Raw genomic sequence first — 27,500 nt, 5'->3', positions numbered from 1 at the left:
ATAAGGTAAATGCTAGGCCAGTTGAGAGTCAGTGCGGTACGAAATTGACGAGAGAAGTGCAGAGAGCCAGAGTGGTGAGGAGACATCCAGAGCCACGTGACGGGGAACGTACTTTGAAATGTGAGAGCCCACGCAAAGTATTGTCACTTTCTTCTGCTGCAGTCATGGTAAAGGGAGAACTGATGTCACCCACAGCACACAATGCATGGCCCCAGAACAACCATCCCTGGTGGAGCGCAAGAGGGAAAAAACATGACTACGGTTAACCTCAAGTGATACTCTTTTGTGTTACTTTTAGCAATGATATGATGATTGGATGGGAATTTAGATGATGACTTGATTACGGACACGACTATGAAATATGGGTTGATGATATAAGTCAGAGCCCTAATGTTAAGGCAGTTTTAATGGTCAGTGTTATGTTTTTTAAGTTTGTTTGTTCTGGTCCTATGAACGAGATGCCACATTCTATGGAAATTTGTGATACTGCCGCAGTTTTCTCTGTTTGTTTTTCAGAACCAACAGTTCAAGGAGCAGCATGAGAGGAATTGGAACGCATTGAACCAGTGACCTGATGCAACGACCTGATTCACCTCACCTGTTGGACAGCAGTGACGACACAACATTGAAAGACTTGACACATCAGAAACTGATGAACCAGAGATGCATAGTCGCCACTCACAGCTCGCGGAAGGCGTAGGTCGCTGTGCAAAAGCAGGACCGTGAAATTATTTTACCCAAACAAATTAATGGGATTTTCGCTTTCACCTGTGAGATAAGGGACATGCCATATTGGTTGCGAGAAACACCAGATCTTGAATATTGATACCACTACATTGTAGGAACATGTGTTCTGTTTTAAACCTTTTTACCACTACACTATGGGCACACGTGTTTGTTGACATTTTGTAACAATGTTGGATTGTTTGATCACTATGTTCGTTATGGTTTGGTTAGGTTTTATTGTGATCACGATGTATTTTGATTTATGATCAGACGGGGAGATTGTTAGATTCAGGTGATTGCATATATCAGACTACAGTGTAACATAAGAGACTTCATCTCAAACAACCCCCGTCTTCCACAAGTCTGTTATTCTGAACAAGCTAACTTGAACCAGGCGTGGACATCCGACGAATTCGCTGGAGAAAAGCAGAATCTTTCAATGGTATTTAGAAGTGTAATCCTGTTTACAAACAAACACTGAAAACATAACCTCCTTGACAATAAAGCTTTTACTGCAGCATTTCTGTCACCTTCTATTTTATGTCTACAGCACATTCCATGAAGTAAAGATGGCTCACTCACTTTTAGTGGTTTAGAATGAAAGGAAATTAAATAAAAAAACACAATGGATTTCATATTGTCTATTGTATGCAGGTACCTGTAAAACTGAAATATGTAAAGTAATGCAGTTTTTGTAATGTCATCAACTGCAAGTATTTTGAAAGTCATTATGCTATGATTGTGGTATATTCCTCGAGGATAGAAAATGTGTGCTAGTGTTTTGAAAGAATGATTTGATATTGAGTCCGGTTTGCCATATTCTGATAAATTTAGTGTATGTAGAGAATGTATTTTGCATTTTGAGTTAGTAGTTAGTATTTAGTTAACAAAATGTGGTATTTAGCAGACAATTAACAATTTGGCCAATTGTGTGATGTAGGTGTGTTGCTGTGTTCAGAGTTTTTAAAAAGTATCATAAGTATAGGTTAATGTTTGTTAGCAATTGTAAAAAAAAGAGCATATTCTGTGAAAACAACAGTTATACAATTCATGGTATAGCCCACAAAAGACAGATGTTGTGCTAATTGATGTGACTACAGATTGAACAAAAGGATGCTAGCGATTGTAAAAAACTTCAAAGACACCAAACATCAAAGCACAATGTCGTTCGGTATCAAAATGATTCTGAGCCGTAACTGTCTGTGAGGTGGTCACGTACAGTATGTGTTTTTCTGTGGAATGATCTCTGCTTGAGGCAGCGCCCATTAGGACTTTGAGTGAAGCTATGAAGTATTCCCAGTATTTCTTAGTACTGTCAGGGGACTATGGACTTCATCTAGATAGCAGACAGTGTGTATTAATATCTGCATCAGTTGCTATACTGATAATCAGATGCTATATTGATACATGTTGAATCCCATACAATACTGTCAGTCATACTACAATAACTTTAAATCGATTACAATATAGAATATAACCTCAGTAACCACCTTTACGCTCACTCAAGACTCCAATACTCACTTCACTCTTCTTGATGCTTTGACCACGGGCAGCATCCTCAGCAGACCTGCATCTGATCTGGCAGGTGATGTCCTTCCCCCATAATCCTCCAGCTTAAACTCCTCCAGTTCCTGGTCTGACATCAGCAGCACAAAGGCCAGAGCTGACAGCTGGGAGAGAGAGAGATCTGGTCTGGTTTCATTTCCCTCCCTCAAATAGCCCTTGACCTCCTCCACCAGAGAGTGGTCATTCAGTTCATTCAGACAGTGGAACAGGTTGATGCATCTCTCTGGGTTGGGGGCTTTTCTGATCTTCTGTTTGATGTACTTGACTGTTTTCTTCGTGTTCAGTGAGCTGCTTCCTGTCTGTGGCAGCAGGTCTTGTAGGAGTTTCTGATTGGACTCCAGTGAGAGGCCCAGAAGAAACCTCAGGAAAAGGTCCAGGTGTCCATTCTCATTCCTTAAGGCCAGGTCCACTGCAGTCTGGTGTAGGTCTTGAAGTTTGTTAGCACTGAGCACTGAATTAAGCTGAGAGGTTTGGTGTTGGTCAGGCATGTTGCTCTCTCTCTTGCTAAAGTGCAAAAACACATATAAAGCTGCTAGAAACTCCTGAATACTCAGATGAACAAAGCAGAACACCTTCTCCTGGTACAGTCCAACCTCCTCTCTGAAGATCTGGGTACACATCCCTGAGTACACTGATGCTTCTGTGACATCAATGCCACACTCTCTCAGGTCCTCCTCATAGAAGATCAGATTGCCCTTCTCCAGCTGCTGAAAAGCCAGTTTGCCCAGGGACATAATGGTCTTCAGGTTCCAGAGTGTCTCCGCATCACGGTTTCCATACTTCTGACTCCTTTGTTTGGTTTGTATGATGAGGAAGTGAGTGTACATTTGTGTCAAAGATGTTGGAATCTCTCCACTCTCTGTTTCAGTCAGGATGTACTCCAGAACAGTGGCTGCCATCCAACAGAAGACTGGAATGTGACACATGATGTAGAGGCACCTGGAAGACTTCAGGTGTGTGATGATTCTGCTGGCCAGTTCCATTTTTGTGATTTTCTTCATGAAGTACTCCTCCTTCTGTGGGTCATTGAAACCCCTGACTTCTGTCACCTGGTCAACACACTCAGGAGGGATTTGATTGGTTGCTGCTGGTCGGGAGGTGATCCACACAAGAGCAGAGGGAAGCAGATTCCCCTTGATGAGATTTGTGAGAAGGACATCCACTGAGGCAGGTTCTGATACATTGTAGATGCATTCATTGTGCTGGAAATCCAGAGGAAGTCTGCTTTCATCCAGACCATCAAAAATGAAAGCAATGTTGTATCTGTCCTGGTTGGAGAAGGCAAAGTCTCTTGTTTCAGAGAAGAAGTGATGGATGATGTCCAGAAGGGTGTATTTCTTGTCTTTAATCAAGTTCAGCTCCCGAAAAGGAAGAGGAAATATGAAGTGAATATTCTGATTGGCTATTTCTTCAGCCCAGTCCAGAATGAATTTCTGCACAGAAACGGTTTTTCCAATGCCAGCAACTCCTTTTGTCAGCACAGTTCTGATGGGTTTGTCTTGTCCAGGTAAGGGCTTGAAGATGTCAGTACATTTGATTGGTGTTTCCCTCTCTGCTATTTGTCTCTTGGATGCCATCTCAATCTGTCTGACCTCATGTTCAGTATTGACCTCTACACTTTCCCCCTCTGTGATGTACAGCTCCGTGTAGATCTTCTCCAGAAAAGTAGGGTTTCCTAGCTTAGGCACGCCCTCAAATACACTCTGAAACTTGTTTGTTAGCCTGTATTTGAGCTCTTGTTGACATCTAGGAAACAGTCCATCTAGATATAAACACATATAATTAAGTCAATCTGATGTTATATGTAAGTGTGTGAAGTGAGCACTTTGCAGCGGCATTTGAAGCCTTTGTCATGAGAGTGATTAGCAAATTATGACAGACACCATATCCTGTCAGTGTAGTCATCATGACAATCTGTGCTCAGGGATCATAATTAGTAACTGTTATGACCGCTTGCAGAATTGTATGTACCAGAGTCATGTAAGAATATACCTGTTTGAGAGCCATCGGAAATGATTGTTAATGGTAACATGATACTATAGTATTTCTGGACACTGACTCATGATATACTGTGTCATCTGCCATGACATCTGTGACATGTTAATGGCAGGTTTACTGAGGGCTCGTGGGAAGTGTTCCTTAATTTACTCTGTCCTTACAGGCATTACAAACATAGAAATAAAGTGTGAACATCACTGTTATTTTTCCCGCGATATTTGAAATCACATATTAAAGGATCAATTACGTTTATACAGAATGTAAAGATTTATCTTTGAAGTCTTCAATACATTTTGAATCAAGCTGCAATAACGATGTTCAATATTCAGTAACTCAGTATTGAGTAAATATCTCACATTTCTCCAGCTGCTGAGCAATGATCTCCTGGTTCATGTTCTTCAGGATGTGCACTGCAATCTTCAGAGCTTCATCTCTGGCATCTCTCTGGTCCTCCTCATCCTCCTCCTCGTCACTACAAGGGGATTCTGGGTAATCATGAGTCAGCAGCTTCTTGAGTCTCTTTAGTTCATTCGTCATGAAAGTGATGACTTTGTGTTCAAGCTCCTGATGGCAAATCACATAATTCCATCAGTGATGAAAAAACAGAAATTAAACATTTGCATAATAACTCCTCTATATCTCTGATCAGTTGTTTTTATGCATTAAAATATTTCCTGTGCTTACAGTTTTGCACAGGTTTTCTGAAACTAGGTCTAATTTTTTTTAAATGCTAAACACAATTCACAAAACTTCACACACAAAATGCAAAACACCACAAATCTCCTGCAAAATGAAACACTGCAATTTTTTTTGACAAATTCATGAGGTTAAAGTTTTTTATCAGTAACTACACACTAGTGTGACAGATCTAAAACACGTGTTATACGGCAGCACTTTATTCTGACTAACTCGGTGACAACAGACTGAATATAAAAGTACACAGAGTACTTTCAGTAATTTCAGTACTTTTTCCATTTTTCCAAAACACTATATTACACACAGAGAGCGTGTCTTCTTCATTTAATTGCTAGAATGAACAAAATGCAAAACAACTTGCTTGAAGAAAACGTTCAGTAGAGCAAACTGAAATATTTCAGTAGTTATATATACTGTAAATGCTGTAACTGTAACAAAGAGGTTTCACAGTCCAGTGCATTACCAAAACAGCATTTCAAAGTGATCTGTATAAAACACATCTACCCAATATATTTTTAGCAGGCTATGTAAAAAGTATAAAAAAAAGAAAATGATCCTTTGTACACGATACATAAAGACACTGTGTGACCGTACCCAGCCTCTTATTGGGGTCGTGTCACAGCAACTTATCAACATCTCAAAAAGGCACACAAGTGTTCAAGATCTGATCATTGGTGTCTTAGAAAGTGAACTATGTGTATAATGTTTTGCAAAAAACGGTTTTATGAAATTCAAAACAGAGCCAAAGGCTGAGAATTAGCTTATGGTTTTGTTGATTTGGGGTGGGATTTTAGAGTTTCAGAAATCATGTGACATATAAAAATCATTACCTAGTTTAGAGCATCAAATGGCAACACACACACACACATACACACACACCTTGAATACAGTAGACAATTCATGTTGACAAGTTTTGCTGAAGGATGGATGAATTGTTTGTTCTTTCTGTTGGAGACTGAAGGAAATACAAGGACAGCAGGTGTTGGTCAACAAAGCATTTAGAGCTAAATGTCTATGCACCAAACAGCAACACTAAGCAAAGCAGTATTATGTGAGGTATGAGACAGACATTTAATTCCCTTAATTTAATGATGCCTCATTTCTCCTTGTTTTCACTCTTTTTACCATCCAGGTAAAAGTGATGAGGAGTCGTGTGCTGTTACAAAACGGTAAAATATTCTGCTGCAAATATTATGTACTGCAATGGAATTGAAATTGTAACGCTGATAATAACTGTATGAGCAGTTGGGTAACACTGCTGTCGGAGAGCTGGACCCAAATGCACGACACGTAGACAAACTTTGAAACACAAAGGGGAATCTTTACTGACACACAGGCAGGTACACACAGGAAAGGTGCAGTGAGACAGCGTGAAACCAAACATGAACAACGTGTAACCATGAACACTGACAGACCAAGAACTGATGAAACACGAGAGTTAAAATACACAGGACTCAAAAAGAGAACAAGACACAGGTGGGCAGGGAACAAGGAGACACACCAGGCTGTAAGGAAAGGGGCGTGAACAAAGGCACAAGGGACAACGAAAGCTCATGGAATACAGGAAGTAAAAACCCATGTTAAACTCACACTGCTAGGGCACTCTAAAACTGTACTGTCTGCTACAACAGTAACATTCACCTCTTAACGCCAACCACCTGTCATGGACATACCTATATCTAATATATCTACTCCATATTTGTCAGTATTAAATGATTGCTAAAAAACATTCATTTCAGTTAGTTGGGTTCCAAACTGCCAAGATTCTTTATATTTCCAGATAACTTGAGCTGTTATACTGTATTATTTGCCATTATAAGCCAGACACAAATCTTGTATCAGTTGATTCATCATTTTATTCATTTGTGCACTGATATACGTGATCATTTTTATGTTTTACCTAAATCCATTGTATCCCCAGTGAACACTGTGTACTTGTGTGATGGGGTGTGAGAGGACCCACATGCAGGGGCAGATCAACCATTTCAAAAGTGGGGGGATTACTGGGGGAAGGAGGTGCGCAATTATATCAAAAAAAAATATCTAAATTGAATTACTGCATCTCTGCATTTCCTTCTTTACAATAGCAAGAAAATGTAAAGTGTCCAAATGTACAATGTCGCTTCACACCATACATGCATATTCTTGTATTAAGCATTGACCTTTTACAACATTGTTGTGTGTAAAGCATGTTTTCACTCTAAACGTATAAAACAATATATTTAATTTATTTGGCATTTCGCTCATACAACAAATACCCTTACAAAGGGAAATTGAAAAAAGATGAAACCATTACCAATGAAGTCATGACCTGATCAAGCTAGAATTGGTCTGCTAGCAACTAATTAGCTGTCTTGATAAGACGATGGAAACAGAAGCTGCACTAAAAAGTGGGGGCATTCAGACTTCACTGACAACATTACTGCAGCTGAATTGTATCTGACTGTAGTTTGATAGTGTTAACTGACTAGCTGGTTAAACAGCTATCATTTTCTTTTAAATAAAATGGAGAACATGTCTGGAGGACTAAAGACAAAGAGAACCAACAGACACTTTGGATTACGTCGCTTTGGACAAAAGCGTCTGCTAAATGACTAAATGTAAATGTAAAATGTAAATTACGATGAAATTATCAACCTCTTCAAATCAAAACCCAGACGACTCCCCCTTGTGTAGAATCTATAAGAAAGGCCATTAGGTTAAGGTTTCCTGTTTTAGTCTGGCCCACCATGTTATGATTGCAACCTCTGAGATCAAGATAGGATTGTGACACACTGTATTGGTTGGTAAATTGAGGTTAGCTTCTGCTCAAAATAGTGGAAAGAATGGTAGAAAGTAGTGACGCATTAGCAAAGTGACTTGTTTTGTAGTCCGTTATTTTTCCCTGTTAGCAGAGGGATAGCAACAAACTTATTTTATAGATATAATGTCTAAAGTCTATACAAAGACCTGCACATACACGTACACGGACAAATACACTTGCAAAGCAGGTTTGAGCATGAGAATCGTTAAGACTCAACATCAAAATCTCTCAGTTTGAAATTGATCTCCATTCAGCTCTTCACATTACATGGCCCTATATACACGTCAGTTTAACAAACAAGGGCTGACATTGTATTTCCTTATATTCAACAGGATGATTTTCACATGATATGTAATTTCTGTCTCTAAAAAACCTAGTAAATGTTTTCTACGTTATCAAATTCATGGGTAGACTATGGCAATGTCAATGTCCCATATAGTACACACTCTGTACTCATCCAGGGCCGGATTAAGAACACTAAGGGCCCTCAGGCTACACATAGTCAAAGGGACCCCCCAAAATTATCAATACAATATTTTCATGCCATGGTATAATGGGTGGCACGGTGGCTCAGTTGCTTGCACTGCTTGCACTGCCGCCTCACAGCAAGAAGGTCATGGGTTCGATTCCCACATGGGGCGCTGTTGGCTCTGGGGGGCAGGTCCTCCCAAGAGTGCACAGTGCTCAAGTAAGCTATCTCCCGGGCCTTTCTGTGTGGAGTTTGCATGTTCTCCCCGTGTTCACAAGGGGTTTCCTCCACTAAGGACCCCAACAGAAAAAACATGCAAATAACAGAACACATGTCCATCCCTGACCAAAGATGGACAGTTCACTTCACTTGGTCCCTGGGCGCTACAAGCCGCCCACTGCTCCTGGGGGGTCCTTGAGGAAGGACAGTCCAGGATGGGAAAAAGCAGAGCCGCGACCTCAGGCTTGCGTGTGTGTGTGTGTGTCCTGTGTCGCCTCCATATATGCACGTGTGTGTTCCAGTGTGTCGTGTGTGCCATTAAAAACCTGACAAAGGTCTTAATTATGGATGAGGTAATGTTCAGGGGCGTAAATATAGGAGGTGCGGCTGCACCGGGGCCCGTAGACTGGGCCCAAAGATTTACATGCGTCGCCCGACGACGCCCGGAAGTACATCGACAGGCCCATCCTATGGCGTCAAATTTTTCCAGTTATGCTTACGTTCACAAAAAGGCTGAAGTGTAAAATGCTATATATACACTTGAAAAGGCAAACTTATCTCAGTCATGGTGGTTATTATTTTTTGGGGAAAAGTAGCAATTTATAACAAAATCATATGCTTATCCTACATACACTATCAAAAAACTATTCAATGAAATTAATAAGTTCTTATTTTCTTTGGTGTTTTTGTGATTAGCAATGATGATTGCTGGGTAATATGTATGTTGTTGTCCAATGTCAAATACAATACGCTATAGTTAAACCAATTCGGCTTTATAACTAGCCCGTCAACTAGTCGCGAGCCCACGGAGTTAGCAGGGATCAGCATCGCTGCTTCTGCCCTCAGTGGTGTGTCAGCAACCATGCAACAGGTAACTTACAGCTATTGTGATAGATATACATTTCAAGACAAGTTATAGCCTACATACATCATGGTAGGGCAGGATTACTAGACTACAAGTTGGGTAAATAGTGGTCGCTATTATTATTACTTTCTAACTATTTTTACGGTAAGAAATGTTCCTGCTGAGAGTCAAACAAGACTTAGTTCATAATTGATAAATTAAACACTATTTATATCGATAACAAACACCTTTGATTAGCGTTTTTTTTAGACGCGGTTGAGGAAGTCCTAGGGAACGCTTTACAAGAAAAAAGGCATAATACTGTATTGCAGTTGTGTACGTCACTGAATATATCTAGCTATGTGTGATACATGTGAGCTATATGTGTGCTTTCTATTTTACACCTTTGGGAGAATAGATGTTTAAGTATCAATGACTTTACCTTTCAGTGACTTATAACCAATTCTGTTGACATTACAAAGGTATTCAACTGTGTTAACTGTTTGAAAAATAATACAACCATTTAACTGAGGAGCACTAGCATCTGAGTCTTTTCTAATATGGTTCACATTTTCTTTTTCTTAAGTTACAGATTCATGAATGAATATCAGTCTGTTGTTTACTTCAGGTCCCCATGTCTACATGACTAATAATGTTCAAAATCTGTTCCATTTTAAAGATGAACACTGTAGTCCAGCTCACATTACTCACACACTCTGTACACATCCAGGGCCTCATTAAGAACACTAAGGGCCCTGGGGCTACACATAGTCAAAGGGACCCCTCAACATTATCATACAATATTTTCAGGCCATGGTATAATGGATGGGGTAATGTTCATGTGAGCAGTGTGGTATAATGGATGGGGTAATGTTCATGTGAGCAGTGTGGTATAATGGATGGGGTAATGTTCATGTGAGCAGTGTGGTATAATGGATGGGGTAATGTTCATATGAGTCAGATAGACGGTGGGCCCTGCATGCCTTGGGCTGTCTTTAATCAGCATCCATTTAAAAGATGAACACTGTAGTCCATCTGATAGTCTTCAAACACTCTGTAACGTCAATCCACTGTGCACATTGTTCATACCTGGCATCTGGATGTCCCTCTCCCCCTCTAAAGTTGGGGCCCAGACCTTTTGACCGGTCACTCTTCAAGGACACACAGCTGGGTGCAGGAGGGTCTGGCCTCCATTTCCGAGTTTGGCTTTACAAAGAAAAAAGGCATAATACTGTATTGCAGTTGTGTACGTCACTGAATATATCAAAATGTTCTTTATTATACAGCGCTACACATCAACCCAGTGTGCAAATTGTTCGTACCTGTCATCAGGATGACTGTCTCCCCTTTTGAAGTTGATGCCCTGATCTTTTGACATGTCACTCTTCATGGACACACAGCTGGGTGCAGGTGACTTCAGCCTCTCTTTTTGGGTCAGACTTTACAAACAATCCAAAGCCATAACACTACGTTGTGCTCATGTACAATATCTGTATGTTCTTTCTTTTGTGATTTGACAAATGAGCTGATGGTGGTTGACTCCCTGTGTGGAACCAGCTCCTGCAGGCATCACAAGCAATATGTTAACTAAAAAAGTGACCCACTGTTTTAAAGAAATACTGACAGCAATAGTCCTGGTTCATTCATTAAATAGTGAATGCTGCACACCAAGCAATGCCCAGTCATAGTTACCCAGAGAACTTCTGCTGTCGTCTCCCTATAGCTCAGTGAAGAAAAGATGTTGAAGTGGGGAATAATGAAAATAAAAGGTTTTTATTAGTTTCCATACATTTTATTTTTATATGTTAATGATAATATTTTAATAAGGTAGTATCTCATCAGAATAAGGTGTTTCCCTAACGGAGAACTACAGGTATCCACATCCACACAAATGGGTGTTGTTTTTAATCTACGGAAGCAACACTGCTTTGATGCAATGCTCCGGTATTGAAAGCCAAACAACTCAAACACACGTGTCTCGAGTTAAGGAAGCAACACTGCTTTGAAGCAATGTTTCTCACCTCGAAGTAAGACAAAGGTCTTACTTAATATCTTTCAGTCAGCATTTTATGGAGGTTTTCCTTTAAAATAGGTGGCTCCTTTACTACACTGAGATAGATTTTCCTCATAATTACTCAGAGTCCACAGACTTCCACTAGTATAAGGAAGTTAGTGATGTGTACTACCTCTCATCAAAGGTACCATGACATCTCTGACCCTAGTTAGTGATGTGTTCTACCTCTCATCAAAGGTACCATGACATCTCTGACCCTAGTTAGTGATGTGTACTACCTCTCATCAAAGGTACCATGTCATCTGGCAGCTGCCATCACTGATCCTCCCCCTAAGAGTCACGTAGCCTCATGTAGTCTCTCAGCTTCACTCTGTCTTCTACTCTGTCTGTTAGCTCTCAAGTAACCAGTATTTTGCAGTATTTATAGCAAAGTAAAACTTCACATTATGAAAATGAAACATCTCTATGTGTAAATACAATTTTGCGATTTACCCTTGTGTGTGGATTTTTCTAGTGTTGCCGACCTCTGCCTGTTTAACAAAACCCTGCTTTTGCCTTCTCCCTACTGGATTATCTGCATGATCTTTTTCAAACTGCCTGCTTGTGTACCAAACTCCGACCTGACCTTGAGGAAATCAGAATTTAAGGTTCAGAGTTAATAATGATGTACAATATTCAATAATCCAATGCATCTTATATCTGTTTGTAACTGTTGCTTTTATTTGGCCTTAGGCTAAAATGTAAGCTTTCTGGCTGTATATTCAGGCAGAGGAAATGACCTGAGGGAGTTGTGAAAGTGGTCTCAGTTGCTCACAGCTGGATCCCTTCACCCATTGTCTCTGAGTAAGCGAATGGTTCGTAGCCTTCCTGTCTCCAGGATCATAATCTGATACATATTCATGAAGGGATGGAACTATAGGCCGACACCCCTAATACTCAGAAAGCATGTGCATATTCAAATGAATTTCAAAAGAAACTTGTAATACAAAAAAAGTTACTTTTCATGTTTACTTTTACTATGTAAAGTTTTATTAACAGTTCGCTCCTCCGCGTCCCCAAAACCAAGCTCCGCACCATGGGCGACCGGGCCTTTTGCTCGGCAGCACCACGCTTATGGAACAGCCTCCCTGACCACCTAAGGGCAACGCAGACGCTGGACTCCTTTAAAGCTGGACTAAAAACATTTTTATTCAGGAAGGCATTTCTGGCCTTGTGTTAAATCTTATGTTAAAATGTTAAAAAATTTCAATTATGCTTATGTTAACTAATTTTTATTTTATTGTATTATCATAGTTAGTTTCTAATATGTTGGCACTCTGAGGTTCTTCTGAATGAAGAGTGCATTACAAATTAAATTAATTATTATTTTTATTATTATTATTATTGTGGTAGGAGTAAAGGAAAAAATGAAGCCTATTTGGGTGTATTTTGGGCATATTCGATTAGTGTATAGCTCATTTGCATATTACAATTAATTTTCAAAGAAACTTGTAATACAAAAAAAAATACTTTTCATGGGTACTTTCATTGTGTAAAGTTTCATTTTGATAGGAGTAAAGGGAAAAAAATTACATTTTTGGGGCGTATTGTTGCCTGGCATTGTTGCCTGGCACACATCTCGGATTGATGAGAATTAAACATATTTCCTCAACTAGGATTTCTTAGGACTTTTAGTATGTTGTTCTGGACACCTCATAGAAATGATCTATGCTGAAAAAAAATATTTTACAATAAGTCTGTTGTAAAACGCTACTTTGCCTGGACTATAAATACACCTAGTTTTCTCGACTGGAGAAACAGTCCTACCCAGCATGAAATCCATCGACGCAATGGCTGATTAGAACATTTCTTAGGGAAACCTCTGTTGAACTTCTGTCTCTCTCTTGGTGTGCATCATTGTACAAGATTGAACCTGACCCCTTGACAAGCAGGTTCAACCAGCTGGAGGAAATGTTTCTTTTGTCTATTCCCAAACACACAGAAGTGTTTCCATTGGGCAAGAACCACACAGACTAATAGAAAGAGCTCCACCCTATTGAGCCAAAGTGTACATGGAATATTGTTGGATTGTTGCGCTTGTTCTTCTGTGGTTTGAAAGAACACAGGCCAACACATCTGTCAGAATTAAGCTTCCATTGAGGCTCATTAAATCATACTTTCCATGTAAAAATATCAGCACAACAGAATGTAGGTCTCCTTGCATTGTGCTCCGTTAAATGCCCATTACACTTGGAGCTAGGTCTGTTTGTCTGTCTGTCTGTCTGTCTGTCTGTCTGTCTGTCTGTCTGTCTGTCTGTCTGAAAAGTAAAAGCAGATAGACACAGGGCAGAGAGCCAGAACCACACACACATCATCTACTCTGGTCTGGCACAGTGCCACAAGAACTGGCAGAGAAATGTAGCAGGGCAGCTATGGGGAATGCAGCCGAGGCATAGGGCTGCTATCTGATACACACACATCGTCTGTAAGTAGTTGCATCGTCGTCACGCTTACTAAACATCGTTAACAAAGAATCAAAGGTTTCAGGAAGCACACACTGTTAAAATGTGCAAAAGTATAGCCTGGCTGTGGTCAAAATGCGTATTACCTATATGTGCTCTGTATATGAATAGTTTTACTTAACATATAACATTATTGTAATTTTAAAAACCTAGGTCTATTGATACATCTAAAATGCTCTGTAACATTTGGTACACATTTTGAAAAACCCTGTTTGAGCTTGTGCTGACAAGTTTACTGTGTTTCTGTCTCTGGAAAAATAACACATTGGTAAAATAGTGATGTAAGACATCATGGACCAATCAGCTTACAGTGATTCCATACATGTAGATTCTGGAACTTAGAAACTCTTTAAATTCTATATAACCTTTACCTATAGTATGAAGGCCATTATATTAAAAACTTTAACATTCTGTGAAGAAAATGTATAAATGTTTTGCATATTAACTTTTGGAGTGATTAAAATCGGTGCTGTGGACAATAACAATTCATTTTCTTTTGCAACATCTCTCTGGGGTGCCTGGACTGTCTGTGATTGTGGACTGCACACAGCTTTTTATAGGTCTACCAGGAAACACCTCACCCTTTTCTTTTACTTTTCACCTCTTAAAAACACACATGGTATATTAGCGATGGATAAAGGCCCAGCAAGTGACATCTGATCCATCTGAATATTGTTACAAATGTTTTAAACACACATAGAATATCAAGTTGTCGCCCAAGGCAGCCTACAGTTAGCCTTTTCTATTTCTATTTTCTTTGTGGACAATATTCAAGCTGACATAGTGCTACAAGTAACATAAAATAGTTATGACAATCAAAAATACATAGAGATCAAGTAAAAACACCAACTCACCTTTTCATTAAATACACCTAGTCCTCCCAACTGGAGAAACAGTCCTACCCTTGCATTGTGCTCGATTAAATGGCCATTACACTTGGAATTGGGTATGTCTGTCTGTCTGTCTGTCTGTCTGTCTGTCTGTCTGTCTGTCTGTCTGTCTGTCTGTCTGCCATGTAAAAGCAGATAGACACAGGGCAGAGGAGCCAGAACCACACACACATCATCTACTCTGGCCTGGCACAGTGCCACAAGAGCTGGCAGAGAAATGTAGCAGGGCAGTTATGGGGAATGCAGCCGAGGTATAGAGCTGCTATCTGATACACACACATCGTCTGTAAGTAGTTGCATCAACGTCACACTTACAAAACATAGTTCACACAGAATCGAAGGTCTCAGGAAGCACACATTGTTAACATTTTCAAAAGTATAGCATGGCTGATGTGAAAATGTGTATTACCTATATGTGCTCTATATACGGATATTTTTACTTAACATATCACATTACTGGAATTTTTTAAACGTAGGACTTTTGAAACATGTCAAATGATCTGTAACATTCGGTAAACATTAAAAAAAAAAAACTTTTTGATCTTATGCTGACAAGTTTACTGTGTTGCTGGTAAAATAATGATAGACATCGTGGACCAATCAGCTTACAGTAATCCCATACATGTTGATTGTGGAATTTAGAAACTCTTTTAAACCAACATAACATTTAACTGAAGTATGAAGGTCATTATATTAAAAACTTTAACATTCTGTGGATAAAATATATAAATGTTTTGCATATTAACTTTTGGAGTGATTGAAATCTGTGCTGTGGACCATAAGAATGAATTCCCTTCTGTTCTTCCTTTTGCAACATCTCTCTGGGGTGCCTGGACTGTGTCTGATTATGGACTGTGCAATGCTTTTATACGTCTACCAGGAAATATCTCGACCTTTTCTATTACTTTTTTTTCCTTTTTACCTCTTAACACACTTAACATATAACACATGGTATATTAGCAATGGATAAAGGCCCAGCAAGTGACATCCAATCCATCTGAATATTGTTACAGATGTTTTAAACACACATAGAATATCAAGTTGTCGCCCAAGGCAGCCTACAGTTAGCCTTGTCTATTTCTATCCTCTATGTGGACAATATTCAAGCTGACATAGTGCTACAAGTAACATAAAATAGTTATGATACTCAAAAATACATAGAGATCAAGTAAAACACCAACTCACGTTTTCATTAAATACACCTAGTTTTCCCGACTGGAGAAACAGTCCTACCCAGCATGAAATCCATCGACGCAATGGCTGATTAGAACATTTCTTAGGTAAAGCTCTGTTGAGTGAACTTCTGTCTCTCTCCCCTGGTGTGCATCATTGTACAAGATTAAACCTGTCCCCTTGACAAGCAGGTTCAACCAGCTGGAGGAACGGTTTCTTAAGGCTATTTCCAAACACACAGACGTTTTTCTACTGGGCAAGAAACACACAGACTAATAGAAAGAGTTCCACCCTATGGAGAGTCAAAGTGTACATGGAATATTGTGGGATCGTTGCGCCTGTTCTTCTGTGGTTTGAAAGAACACAGGCAAACACGTCTGTCTTAATTAAGCATCTATTCAGACTCATTAAATCTTACTGTCCATGTAAAAATATCAGCACAACAGAATGTAGGTCTCCTTGCATTGTGCTCTGTTAAATGCCCATTACACTTGGAATTGGGTCTGTCTGTCTGTCTGTCTGTCTGTCTGTCTGTCTGTCTGTCTGTCTGTCTGTCTGTCTGTCTGTCTGACATGTAAAACCAGATAGACACAGGGCAGAAGAGCCAGAACCACACACACATCATCTACTCTGGCCTGGCACAGTGCCACAAGAGCTGGCAGAGAAATGTAGCAGGGCAGCTATGGAGAATGCAGCCGAGGCATAGGGCTGCTATCTGATACACACACATCGTCTGTAAGTAGTTGTGTAAAGCAAGCCGAGAATCATTGGATTATAAAACACAGATTGGCTTCTAGTTTGCGATTACTCATTAGGTGTGGGTCGGTTGTTGTTAAATTATTATGCCTCTAACAACATTCCAGAACTGCATTGTTCCATTTGGTTGACTTCCCCACACCCCTGCTGGTGTTCTTATCTCTATCACTTGTCTCTGGTTTTGTCCCTGTGCTTTTCCATACCAGGGTTAAACTAAGGCCAGGAAAATGGATTCAAGATACTGCATTAGAAGATGATTTCTTTGTAATGTTTGGGTTTATTTGAATGGTGTCAGTCTGAGTGGTACAGTGGTCTCCGTCCTGCAGCTGAATACACCAGTCTTAACATCGATCTAAGAACCATGAGAATTCTGGTCTCTGTGGGTTGTAGGTAACCCCCCTCTGGAGGAGACAAACCCCCTCTTTAGGTGACAACCCCCTCTATTTGTCTGTTTGACTGTGTGATCCCCATCATAAACACCACTGTCCATGTGAGTAATTATTATACCAGATGTAGGTCTAAATGAAATAGGTGTTTAAGGGTAAGATAGTCAAAATACACTAAGATCAACATTGCTGCCAGATTGCCCAAGGTTTCCCCATGCTCCAAAACACTACCATAGAGTCCATAGCCACCGAGATACTAAGGCTGGGGTAAATGTGATGCCTCTTGTTTCCCCTACTTTTCCATGATGTACAGATGAGTTATGTGTGTCTGCCAGAGGTGTAAAAAGTACTGAAATGTGGTACTCAAGTAAAAGTACAATTACTTTGATTAAATTTTACTTAAGTACAAGTAAAATTACCCATCTAAAAATCTACTCAAGTAAAAGTAAAAGGTAGCTCATTTAAAATGTACTTTAAGTAAAAGTTACTTAGTTACTTTCAACAACTTGATGGGGGCCACTCCTATATAGTGCAAAAAAGGACAAGGGGTCATAAAGCCAATACAAAAACTTGTTATTTTTAATTAAAGGAGAATCTTTAGAAATATAAGTGCAATGACATTAAACATGTCAAACATTAAAAATTAAACATGTCAACACAACATTTAAGAACTTTTTGGACACATGACAGATAAAATAAAAATGCCGCTGCCCCACTGTATATTTAAACTTTGGTTACTTTACTTGTGTCCACCTTAAGAGCATTAGTCTACAAACTTCTTGTTGAGTTTGAGCAGCAGCTGATTTTCAAGGTGAGGTGAGTTCATCCGGGCTCGCTTTGCAGTGAACAGCAATCCAGCACAGCTGAAGAGTCGCTCGCAAGCGGCCGAGGCAGGTAGGCCAGTATTAAGTTTCAGGGACAGTTTTTTTATATTCTGGAAGGAGTTCAGCAGATCCATATTGACTGAGACACAGGCTAGGTACCCTTCTAACTCCCCTGTACCTTCTGACCTTCATTGAGGAAAATAAATCATCTTCATCTGATGAATGTTGTCCAACTTGCTACAGCCTCTACCGTCCGGTCAAGGTGTTGTCTGACATAGACTAGACCTGTTGAATGACAAACAACATAGTATTGAGCTGCCATCAAGAGTGCATCATAACACAGAAATAGCTATAAATTGCTATTTGAGATGACAGACCGACAGTATATATATACAGAATTATAGCATTATTTTCTATTTCTACATGCATCACAATTCATAATCCTCAATTCTTGCTAACCGAGACCCCTGAGCATGAACATGAAAGACGTGCACGTTGCAAAGCCATCACTTATCGATATCAATATTTGACTAAACATCGTGAAAAATTCCATACAACGACATACACATTGACATTGACTTGTCCAACTGTCTGACAACGACGCATTCACATCGTTCCTGTTTCAGGGCATGGGAGGCAGCCAAATGATTAGCCTAATATCAGTTTATGTGGTGTATTTCATTGCTGATGACTGATTTGCAGTTTTTAACACAATATGAGAGACTGAACATAATAATGCTATGACCTGAAACGAATGAAAGACAGGAATGGAATTATTATTAATCTATTGGATGACGGCTGTTAACAGAAGGATGGACGTTAGCTTACTCAGGGCGGTTGCAAGTGCTAGCCAAAATTAGGCTACTAGCTAGCTACATGAAACGCATATTTTGCTTAATGGAGCAAAGCTAACTAAACAACAAAAACGCTGTCTGAACTACTAATGGAAAGGGACAAATACTGTACTTACCAACACATGCTTGCGCAGATTTGAAGATGAATTTGTATAAGCAGAAAGTTCTGTCTGGCGGGGCAGGCACAGCTTACACAGCATTATAGCTGTTGCCTCTTTTATGTCGGAAGGCAAACTGCTTGCTGAGATGTGGCCACGGGTTTTCTTCATCTTTTTTCATTTTAACTGGCGGAAAGTTCGGTGCTTCAGCTTGTTGGTCGTCCGTAGCTTGTTGGTAGTCCGCAATATCATCTTCCTCCATCTCTATCTCTCGAAACTCGGCACCGGCGGCTTGCATTGACTCCATCATCCACTCTATGCAGCATCCACCACTGTAGTGAGAATTGTAGTGCGCGATTCCCTCCTTTCGGTTTCCCGCATTGAACTATGTTTTTTTTTTTTACTCAGTAACGGATGTAATTTCCAATGTAGCGAAGTACAATACTTCAGTCAAAATGTACTTAAGTAAAAGTAAAATTACCGATTTCAAAAACTACTCAAAAATTACAAAGTACATAAAAAAACTACTCAATTACAGTAACGTGAGTAAATGTAATTTGTTACTTTACACCTCTGGTGTCTGCTTCACAAATACATTTGTCAAATCAGGATCCTCCACATGATCCTCAGTCTAAGACACCTGCTACTCATTCTCACTCTCATCAATCATGATCACTAAGGCACGCGACAAGAACCTTCATTAGCAGCACATTTCTTTCAAAACCAAAGTGAATGTAACTGATTAGTGAATGTAACTGATTAATGGATATGAATTATTAGAGAATACAATTGATTGATTAGTGATTGTAAATGCTTTTTCCTTATTTCAATGATTACACCAACGCCCCCACATCCTTTTTTTAGTTTTTGTTGGAGAAACTTTACCCAGTGTGTGTGTGTATGTGTGTGTCTGTCTGTGTGTGTGTGTGTGTGTGTGTCTCTGTGTGCGCATTGCGTAGGTGTTTGATGGACTGTCATACCTATATTTAAAGGCCATCTTTAGTTCAACTGAACAAAATTAGGGAGTAAAACATATCAATTTGCTGCATTTAATCCTATTATTTATTTTAAAGATGACAAGAGAGCCTTCAGTCAGCAATGCAATACCTTTGCAACTTTTGGTTGTGCTGTTTGGTTAGATGATGTCCAACAGTGTTTCAGGATATAATTAGTGATGGACTAATTATTAAGTGTTATAGCACAACTTGTAGAAAAAAAGTTAAAACACCATGATAACTGGTTTCACTGTCAAGCAGCACACATACAATGCCATATTGTATTACTGATGACATTTACCTTACTGTTTCTGTAAATCAGTTTGGATGAAAGTGTCTGATAATGAACCGATGCAACCTGATGTTTGAAATTATATTTTGGTTTTATCCAAAAACACATCCCCCCCTGAGCACATACTGTATACTTTCTTCTTTCCCACCTAACATTGAGAGTACAGTTTTCACCATAACCAAGTCACAGCGCCACCCTCTGTTCACTCAGTGAAAGGCTCTACTTCAGAAAACATTTCATGACATTGGGAGAACATCTCATGAGATTTCAAAAAGTCAGAGTTTGATAAATATACACAGTGTTTTACTCCAAAGCAATACAGCTGCACATGGCTAGGCTAACCCAGCCCCATGCCAATAGCAGTCAGATGGATGTGTTGTACTATTCTGCTGTAAGGTCACTGGGTTCAGTTCATGTGGTTAAGTCCTAATTTGTTCCTCCAAACAGCTGCTGAATTTCGTTTCAACCAGATGAGAATAAATACAAATTCATAAAAGTGCTTCCTTGACCGTGTGATACACACTATGTGCTATTCGTTTGGAGGACAATACAAATAAATGCAATAACTCACGAATATACGCTACCCCTTCCTGTGCCCCCCCCCCTCTCAGCCCTTCTGTGTTGGGTGCTGTATGAGAACCCTACTAGAGAAGGGAGACTGCTGCACACACGTGACTCCCAGACTCCAGGGAACAGACTCCCAACATCCAGTCCATCAGCAGGGGCATCAGCTTCTCTGAGCCAAACTATTAACTATTATAGATACATTTATTCAGTTCAGTTTATACAGTTTGACCACCCATTCATACATTCTTCTGTTGTGTTTGTGCGTGTTGATTAGTGGTTGACCGATCAATGGCCGATGCCGATATTTAGAGAACAGGGCGGCTGATGGCTGTTATGTAATGCCGATATCATGTTGTTGTTTTTTAATAATAAATAATGTTTATTAATAATAATAACAAATGACACACAAAATTACTGAAATTAAATGAACATTTATTTAACACTGTTATTGTCTGCATTGTGTCTGTTTGCTTATGTAGATCTGCACTCTGCACTCTACTTATTATTTAAAATTTTAAATAATCAAAGTATCAAAAAACTAAACTCAACAAACAAGGTCAGTATTTGGGTTAAAAATAGAACAACTATGTACAAATGTTTACCGTCTTCAAATTGGTAGTCCCCAGATGAAAAAAACAATCAAATAAAATCTCTATTCTTAAAGTTTATATTACACAGAAAAACATAACTATTACATTTATATCAAAACTGTCCATATTCGTTTGTTTCTTGGTGTGTTTTTCTTTTTTTTTTTTTTTTTATATGGAAACCGGCATTTTTGCCTGCCACATCACTTCCACCAAGCTGATCTTGCCGTTCCTCAATTTCTGTTCAGTAATAAAACGTTTGCAAACAAAATATATCACCTAACAGAATAAAAACACACATTTCATTATGCGTAATGTGTGCCAGACTTGGACCTGGTATCATGTGTAGTGACGGACCATCGTCACACTGCCTTCCCCACCGGGAAGAGCACCCTTGCGCTTCATGCACACAGGCGTTCCTCACACATCCACCAACCGTACTTCTCCCATCCCATCCCACCACTGCCACTAAATGTCAAAGGGTAACCGTGTCAAGGGTCTTTTAGGGTAGGCACAAAAGGCAGCAGGGAGACAAAAACTCTGTGGTTTGCAAATGTATTTGTCCTCCACCAAGTGCATCATACAAGAAAGATGAAAAAATAAACGAAGAGATTTACAAACAGCTGTATATGAACAGCCAGTATTACAGCTTAACACACACGTCACTAAATAGAGACAAAGACATCAACCTCATGCTTCTGAAGATGATAGAGAAGAGCATAGACTCAGCTCACCAAACAAACTCTCACCAAAGAAGCCTCCCAACTACTACTACGTCCACCCTTTCATCAGGTAGCTGAACTCACACCACCATACAACCATATCACCATAGGCCCACAGCACAGGGGTGAAATCATGTGTCAAAGAAATACACATTATACAAAGTTAAAATGGTACCAACAATAATTAGAACAAAGTCAGGCCTTCAAAATAATGACAACAATAGTTATAGGACACAAAAGTCCATTGCGTCCGCCATTAGGTCGTGCCTAGGGAAACGCGGCATCATAAGTAGTTAAATCAGTTTAGAGATGGTGATTATGTATAACTAGAAAACTAAATAACCCTTTAAAGTGTTGCAGTGGACAGGTAGACACACAGTGCTGATCTGTGGGGCAGCTGGATGATCATCTGGTACTGAGTGTCTGGAAACTGCAGCATCTGCAGCAGCTCTGCTCCAGTCAGACTGATGGATGATTGATGGCTGCCCAGTTAATACCTGTTGAGGAGATTTTGTAGATTACATCATTCTCACTATGAGGTTTCCCCATTCGGATTCCTCAACACTGACATGTGTAAACATGTAGAACAGCTCTGCTCCAGTCAGACTACTGATTAATGGTTCTCCAGGAAATGTCTGCTTATGACATTTTACACAGATTATACTCTGATTATAACCTTTTACACATATCCAAATATATCATATATGGAGATGATAAATGGACACAGTGACACATTTGTATATGTACAGTGGATAACATGGAATGTTATTGTATGTGCTGTATTCATTACTTACTCTAGTTTAGTCAGCTTATTTTCAGGATCTTTCTGTAGAGCAGAAAGCAGCTCCACATCAGACTGCTGCAGGTTGTTTCCTCCCAGGTGCAGCTCTCTCAGACTGGAGGGGTTTGATCTGAGAGCTGAAGCTAAAGATGAGCAGCTCCTCACTGTAAGGTTACACCCGTTCAGACTGTAAACACGCACACACACAAACTGTAAGGCCACAGCACCTCAGACTGTACACACATTTGAATAACACATTATAGAGAACACAGACTCAACACAAAGCCCAACACGCCCCACATACACACCACACAAAAACATTCACTGTCATACACATACACACACACAGGATTTCCTAGTTCCTGATCAGCGATGTATAGATTTAGATTTTCAGAAACACACACAACAAACAATAATTTCAGTAATATTCAATACCAAATTCAAACAAAGCTGCCTCATCAGATAAAGAAGCAAAATATGATTAGAACTGAGAATAGATCAGGCAGTCTGCTGTTAATTCACACACAGACACACACACACACAGGTCCCTCTACTGTAGGGTGACACACAGACACACTCGACATGGGTATTTCTACTATAGGGTGTGACACACACACACACCTAGGTCTCTCTATTGTAGGGTGTGACACCAACACACACACACACACAGACGGGTATCTGTACTGTAGGGTGTGACACACACACACAGGTCTAGTATAGGGTGAGCTCACAGCTGCTCTGTACTATTTCCATATTCATATATATATATATATTTTTTTTGGCTTTTTATGCCTTTATTTGGACAGGACAGTGAAGTGAGGACAGGAAGCGAGGCGGAGAAGAGGTGGGGAGAGGACCGGGAAATGACATCATGCCAGACTTGAACCTGTGTCCCCGCGGGCAATGTAGCCCGCAAATGGGGGGCTTATCGGCTTGCGCCACAGTGCCCCCCCCATATTCATATTTGTAATAAATATTCATACTGTAGTAGTTTATCTCAGTAACCATCTTCCCCTGCAAATGCTAATGGGAGACAATGTATCTCAATGTACATCAAATATGAAGATGCAAATATGAAGTCTCTACATGAGACTGTAGCGCTTTGATACTTTTCCCAAACTCATACTGCATGACGAGTCATACCACAGATACTAAGTTTCAAAGAGGCAGTTGCTTTGCACAGTTCCAAATTAAAATGTATTCTTTAATGAAGACTGATAAAGACCGAGACTCTTGCAACGCTGAAAATGACAAGAGACTCTAGCGTGTATCCAGATTCACTCATTGCTTTTTTATAGTTACATTTAGTTTAAATATCCAGTTCCCTCCGTTGATGTACAGAGTCATTTGCTATTCATTTAGGGAGATATGGAGATGGTGATAGTCCAGTGCATCAAAATTGCAAGCACACAACACATGACACTATCACAAACATGAAAACATGATCTTACTCCAGTTCCTCCAGTCTGCAGTTTGGATGCTCCAGACCAGTAGAAAGCAGCTCTACTCCTGAACCTCCCAGATTATTGTTTCTCAGGTCCAGCTGTCTCAGACTGGAGGAGTTTGAGTTGAGAGCTGAAGATAAAGCTGCACAGCTCTTCTCTGTGAGGTTACAGTATCTCAGCCTGTAGACACACATACAATAAAATTAAGACATATAGATGAGAATCACAGCAATAAAAAGACAGACAACACAGTTTCAGAATACACACAATACAACTAAGATTAAAACTCTACCTCTACCTCTCCATCCACCATCCATCTATCCCTCTAACAATCTAGTATACAACCAGAGATACAAAAATACAAAAATACATCGAAATGTATTTTGATACAAAATACAAAATACCCCTCAGATGAATAAAATAAAATAAAATACAAAATACTGGTGCCAGAAAATGTAACAAAAGGCAATACATGTATTTTGTATTTAAAATATAGGAAATACTTTTTCTGGATTTTCTGTTTTCTCACAGTTTGGTATAGCAGAGCATTCAGGTTTGGGCTATATAATGTACACAAAGCTCTGGTGAACCCCACAAAAAGGAAGAACAGTCACAGAATGTCAGTGTAACTAAGCAAAGCTATTAAAAGACAACAACTTGATTGATTATGTATATATATATTTTTGCAGGCGGCAGCTGTGTGATTTAAAACAGGGCTCTCAATGCAATCTCTATGGCTTCAGGGAGGGCTCGCCCCACCGTGCTTTCGTCATACGTAATTGCGTATAAGGACGTCATACAGCCTTGATCAAGTCACAGGCCGTGTCTATTACTGCGCACTTGCACACTTCAAACACTGACTTTCAGTGCTTAGGGCATTCACACTGACAGAACCAGCAGAATTCAGGGCACTGAAAGTACCCGGATGGCGCACTGCAAACGGTCCAAAAATGCAGTGTGAAACGATGGACACTACTCACCCTAAACGAGCGCCATCTTGGCTACGTAGCGGAAGAGGAGGAGCCCCTTTCGGCAGCTTTTCAGTTTGGAAAGTTGGCTGACTGACGCTTCGTAAATCACTTCAACCATTATTGCTGGTTACAATAACGGTGTTATCTGATGGTACAGTGTCTATTTCTCGGTAACTTTTGAAAAATCTAAGCGAGAAAACGCCAAAAGATGTACATTTACATACAAAACACGGCTGTCAGCGGAGTTTGGTCCGCCATCTTTGTTTAAAATTTCCAGTTGGCCAGAGGAAGCTGGCGCACAGATTTATGGGTAAAAAGCTTGCACATTTGTGTCCGTCAGTGTTCCATTTGAGACGACACTAATCAGCGACAGAACGCACTACAGATGTAAGTGCTTAGGGTGCACTACACACTGTATTGCAGTGTACTTGGTAAAGTGCGCGGTATTAGACACGGCCACGGGCCACAGGATCAAGACAGCTATCAAAGTTTTCGAACACAGCCCTGTTTTCTGAAAAGAAAATGGATTTAACATGAGTCAATGAGAGATCTGGGGCGATTTCCATTTTGCCCCCCAAAAAAGGGGGGGCGGGGGGGGGGGGGGGGGGGGGGGGGGCATTTGAAGCACCACTTTTGCCTGACTGTTGCCAGATTCGACAATGACATTCAGAGGCATATCAGACGGTCTAGTGGTAGAATCCGACAGAAAAACAGCTTCTGCCTAAACACTGGAGAAAGTATTTTGAGTATTTTAAATACAAAATTACTCCACTCTAAAGTATTTTGTTACAAATACAAATTACAAAATACTCAAAGTGATTGAAATACGTATTTCAAATACAAGTAATTGAAATACTGCCCATCTCTGTATACAACGCCTAGACAGTCAAGATCATTTGGAATACCAACACACACACACACACACACACACACACACACACACACACACACACACACACACACACACACACACACACACAGCACTGATGATCTCCAGGAATTCGATGCTGTGCTCTCACCTGCAGCCATATAGCATTACATTGTGTCTTTGTGAGTGTGTGTGAGAGAGAGAGAGAGAATCAGTGTGTCTGTGTGAAAGACAGAAAAATGTGTGTTTGTCTGTGTCACACAGATAGATAGATAGATAGATAGATAGATAGATAGATGGATACTTTATTAATCCCGAGGGAAATTTAGGAAGACACTGATACGCTCTCGCTCACAACTGAGACAAAAACTCTCCCTCATTCATCTATCTATCGATCTAGTATACATCAGCTAGACAGTAGAGATCATTTAGAACACACACACACTGCACTGAGGAACTCCAGGGATTCTCTGCTGTGCTCTTTCACCTGCAGCCATAAGCATTTGATTGTGTTTGTGTGTGTGTGTGTGTGTGTGCATGTGTGTGTGTGTTTCAGTGAGACTGTGTGACAGACAGACAGTAATGTGTGAACTCACAAATATACAGACACACTCACACACAAACTGGCAGACTTACTCCAGTTTCTCCAGTCTGCAGTTTGGATGCTCCAGACCAGTAGAAAGCAGCTCCACTCCTGAATCTCCCAGATTATTGTTTCTCAGGTGCAGCTGTCTCAGACTGGAAGAGTTTGAGCTGAGAGCTGAAGATAAAGCTGCACAGCTCTTCACTGTGAGGTTACAGTACCTCAGCCTGTAGACACACACACATTCAAATTAAGGCATATAGATGAGAATCACAGCAAACATCCATCTATCCCTCTAACGATCTAGTATACAACGCCTACACATTAGAGATCATTTGGAATACCAACACACACACACACACACACACACACATACACACATACACACACACACACACACACACACAATCTCCAGGAATTCTCTGCTGTGATCTCACCTGCAGCCACAAAGCATTTGATTGTTTGTGAGTGAGTGAGTGAGTGAGCAAGAGGTAATCAGTGTGTCTGTGTGAAAGACAGAGAAATGTGTCTTTGTCTGTGTCACACAGAGACACTGATACGCTCGCAACTAAGACTAAAACTCTCCCTCATTCATCCATCCATCGATCTAGTAAACATCAGCTAAACAGTAGAGATAATTTAGAATACCAACACACACACACACACACACACACACACACACACACACGATCAAATGCTTATGGCTGCAGGTGAAAGAGCACAGCAGAGAATTCCTGGAGTTCCTCAGTGCAGTGTGTGTGTGTGCTTTTGAAGAGCTTTTGAAGACCCAACTCTTCAGAGAGCACCTCCCTTCCTAACTGGCACCTTGACTAGCACTTAACTTGCACTTGAGCAGTTACATTCCTGCACTT

At 40.1% G+C, this 27,500-nt stretch overlaps 1 protein-coding gene across 1 annotated transcript in view; it reads right to left on the bottom strand.

Moving 5' to 3' along the window:
• LOC105893818 (NACHT, LRR and PYD domains-containing protein 3-like) overlaps window positions 1–27,500 on the bottom strand; it is a 46,290-nt gene that overhangs the window by 4,552 nt on the left and 14,238 nt on the right. Inside the window, exon 8 of the mRNA XM_031562833.2 lies at window positions 24,213–24,386. Within this exon, the coding sequence (XP_031418693.2) occupies window positions 24,213–24,386 (174 nt within the window). The remainder of the gene's footprint in view (window positions 1–24,212; window positions 24,387–27,500) is intronic.

This window comes from Clupea harengus, chromosome 25 (assembly GCF_900700415.2).
Source record: "Clupea harengus chromosome 25, Ch_v2.0.2, whole genome shotgun sequence".
NCBI lineage: Eukaryota > Metazoa > Chordata > Actinopteri > Clupeiformes > Clupeidae > Clupea > Clupea harengus.
The sequence above is the reverse complement of the archived record's forward strand: the minus strand, read 5'-3'. Positions and strand labels throughout refer to the sequence as shown.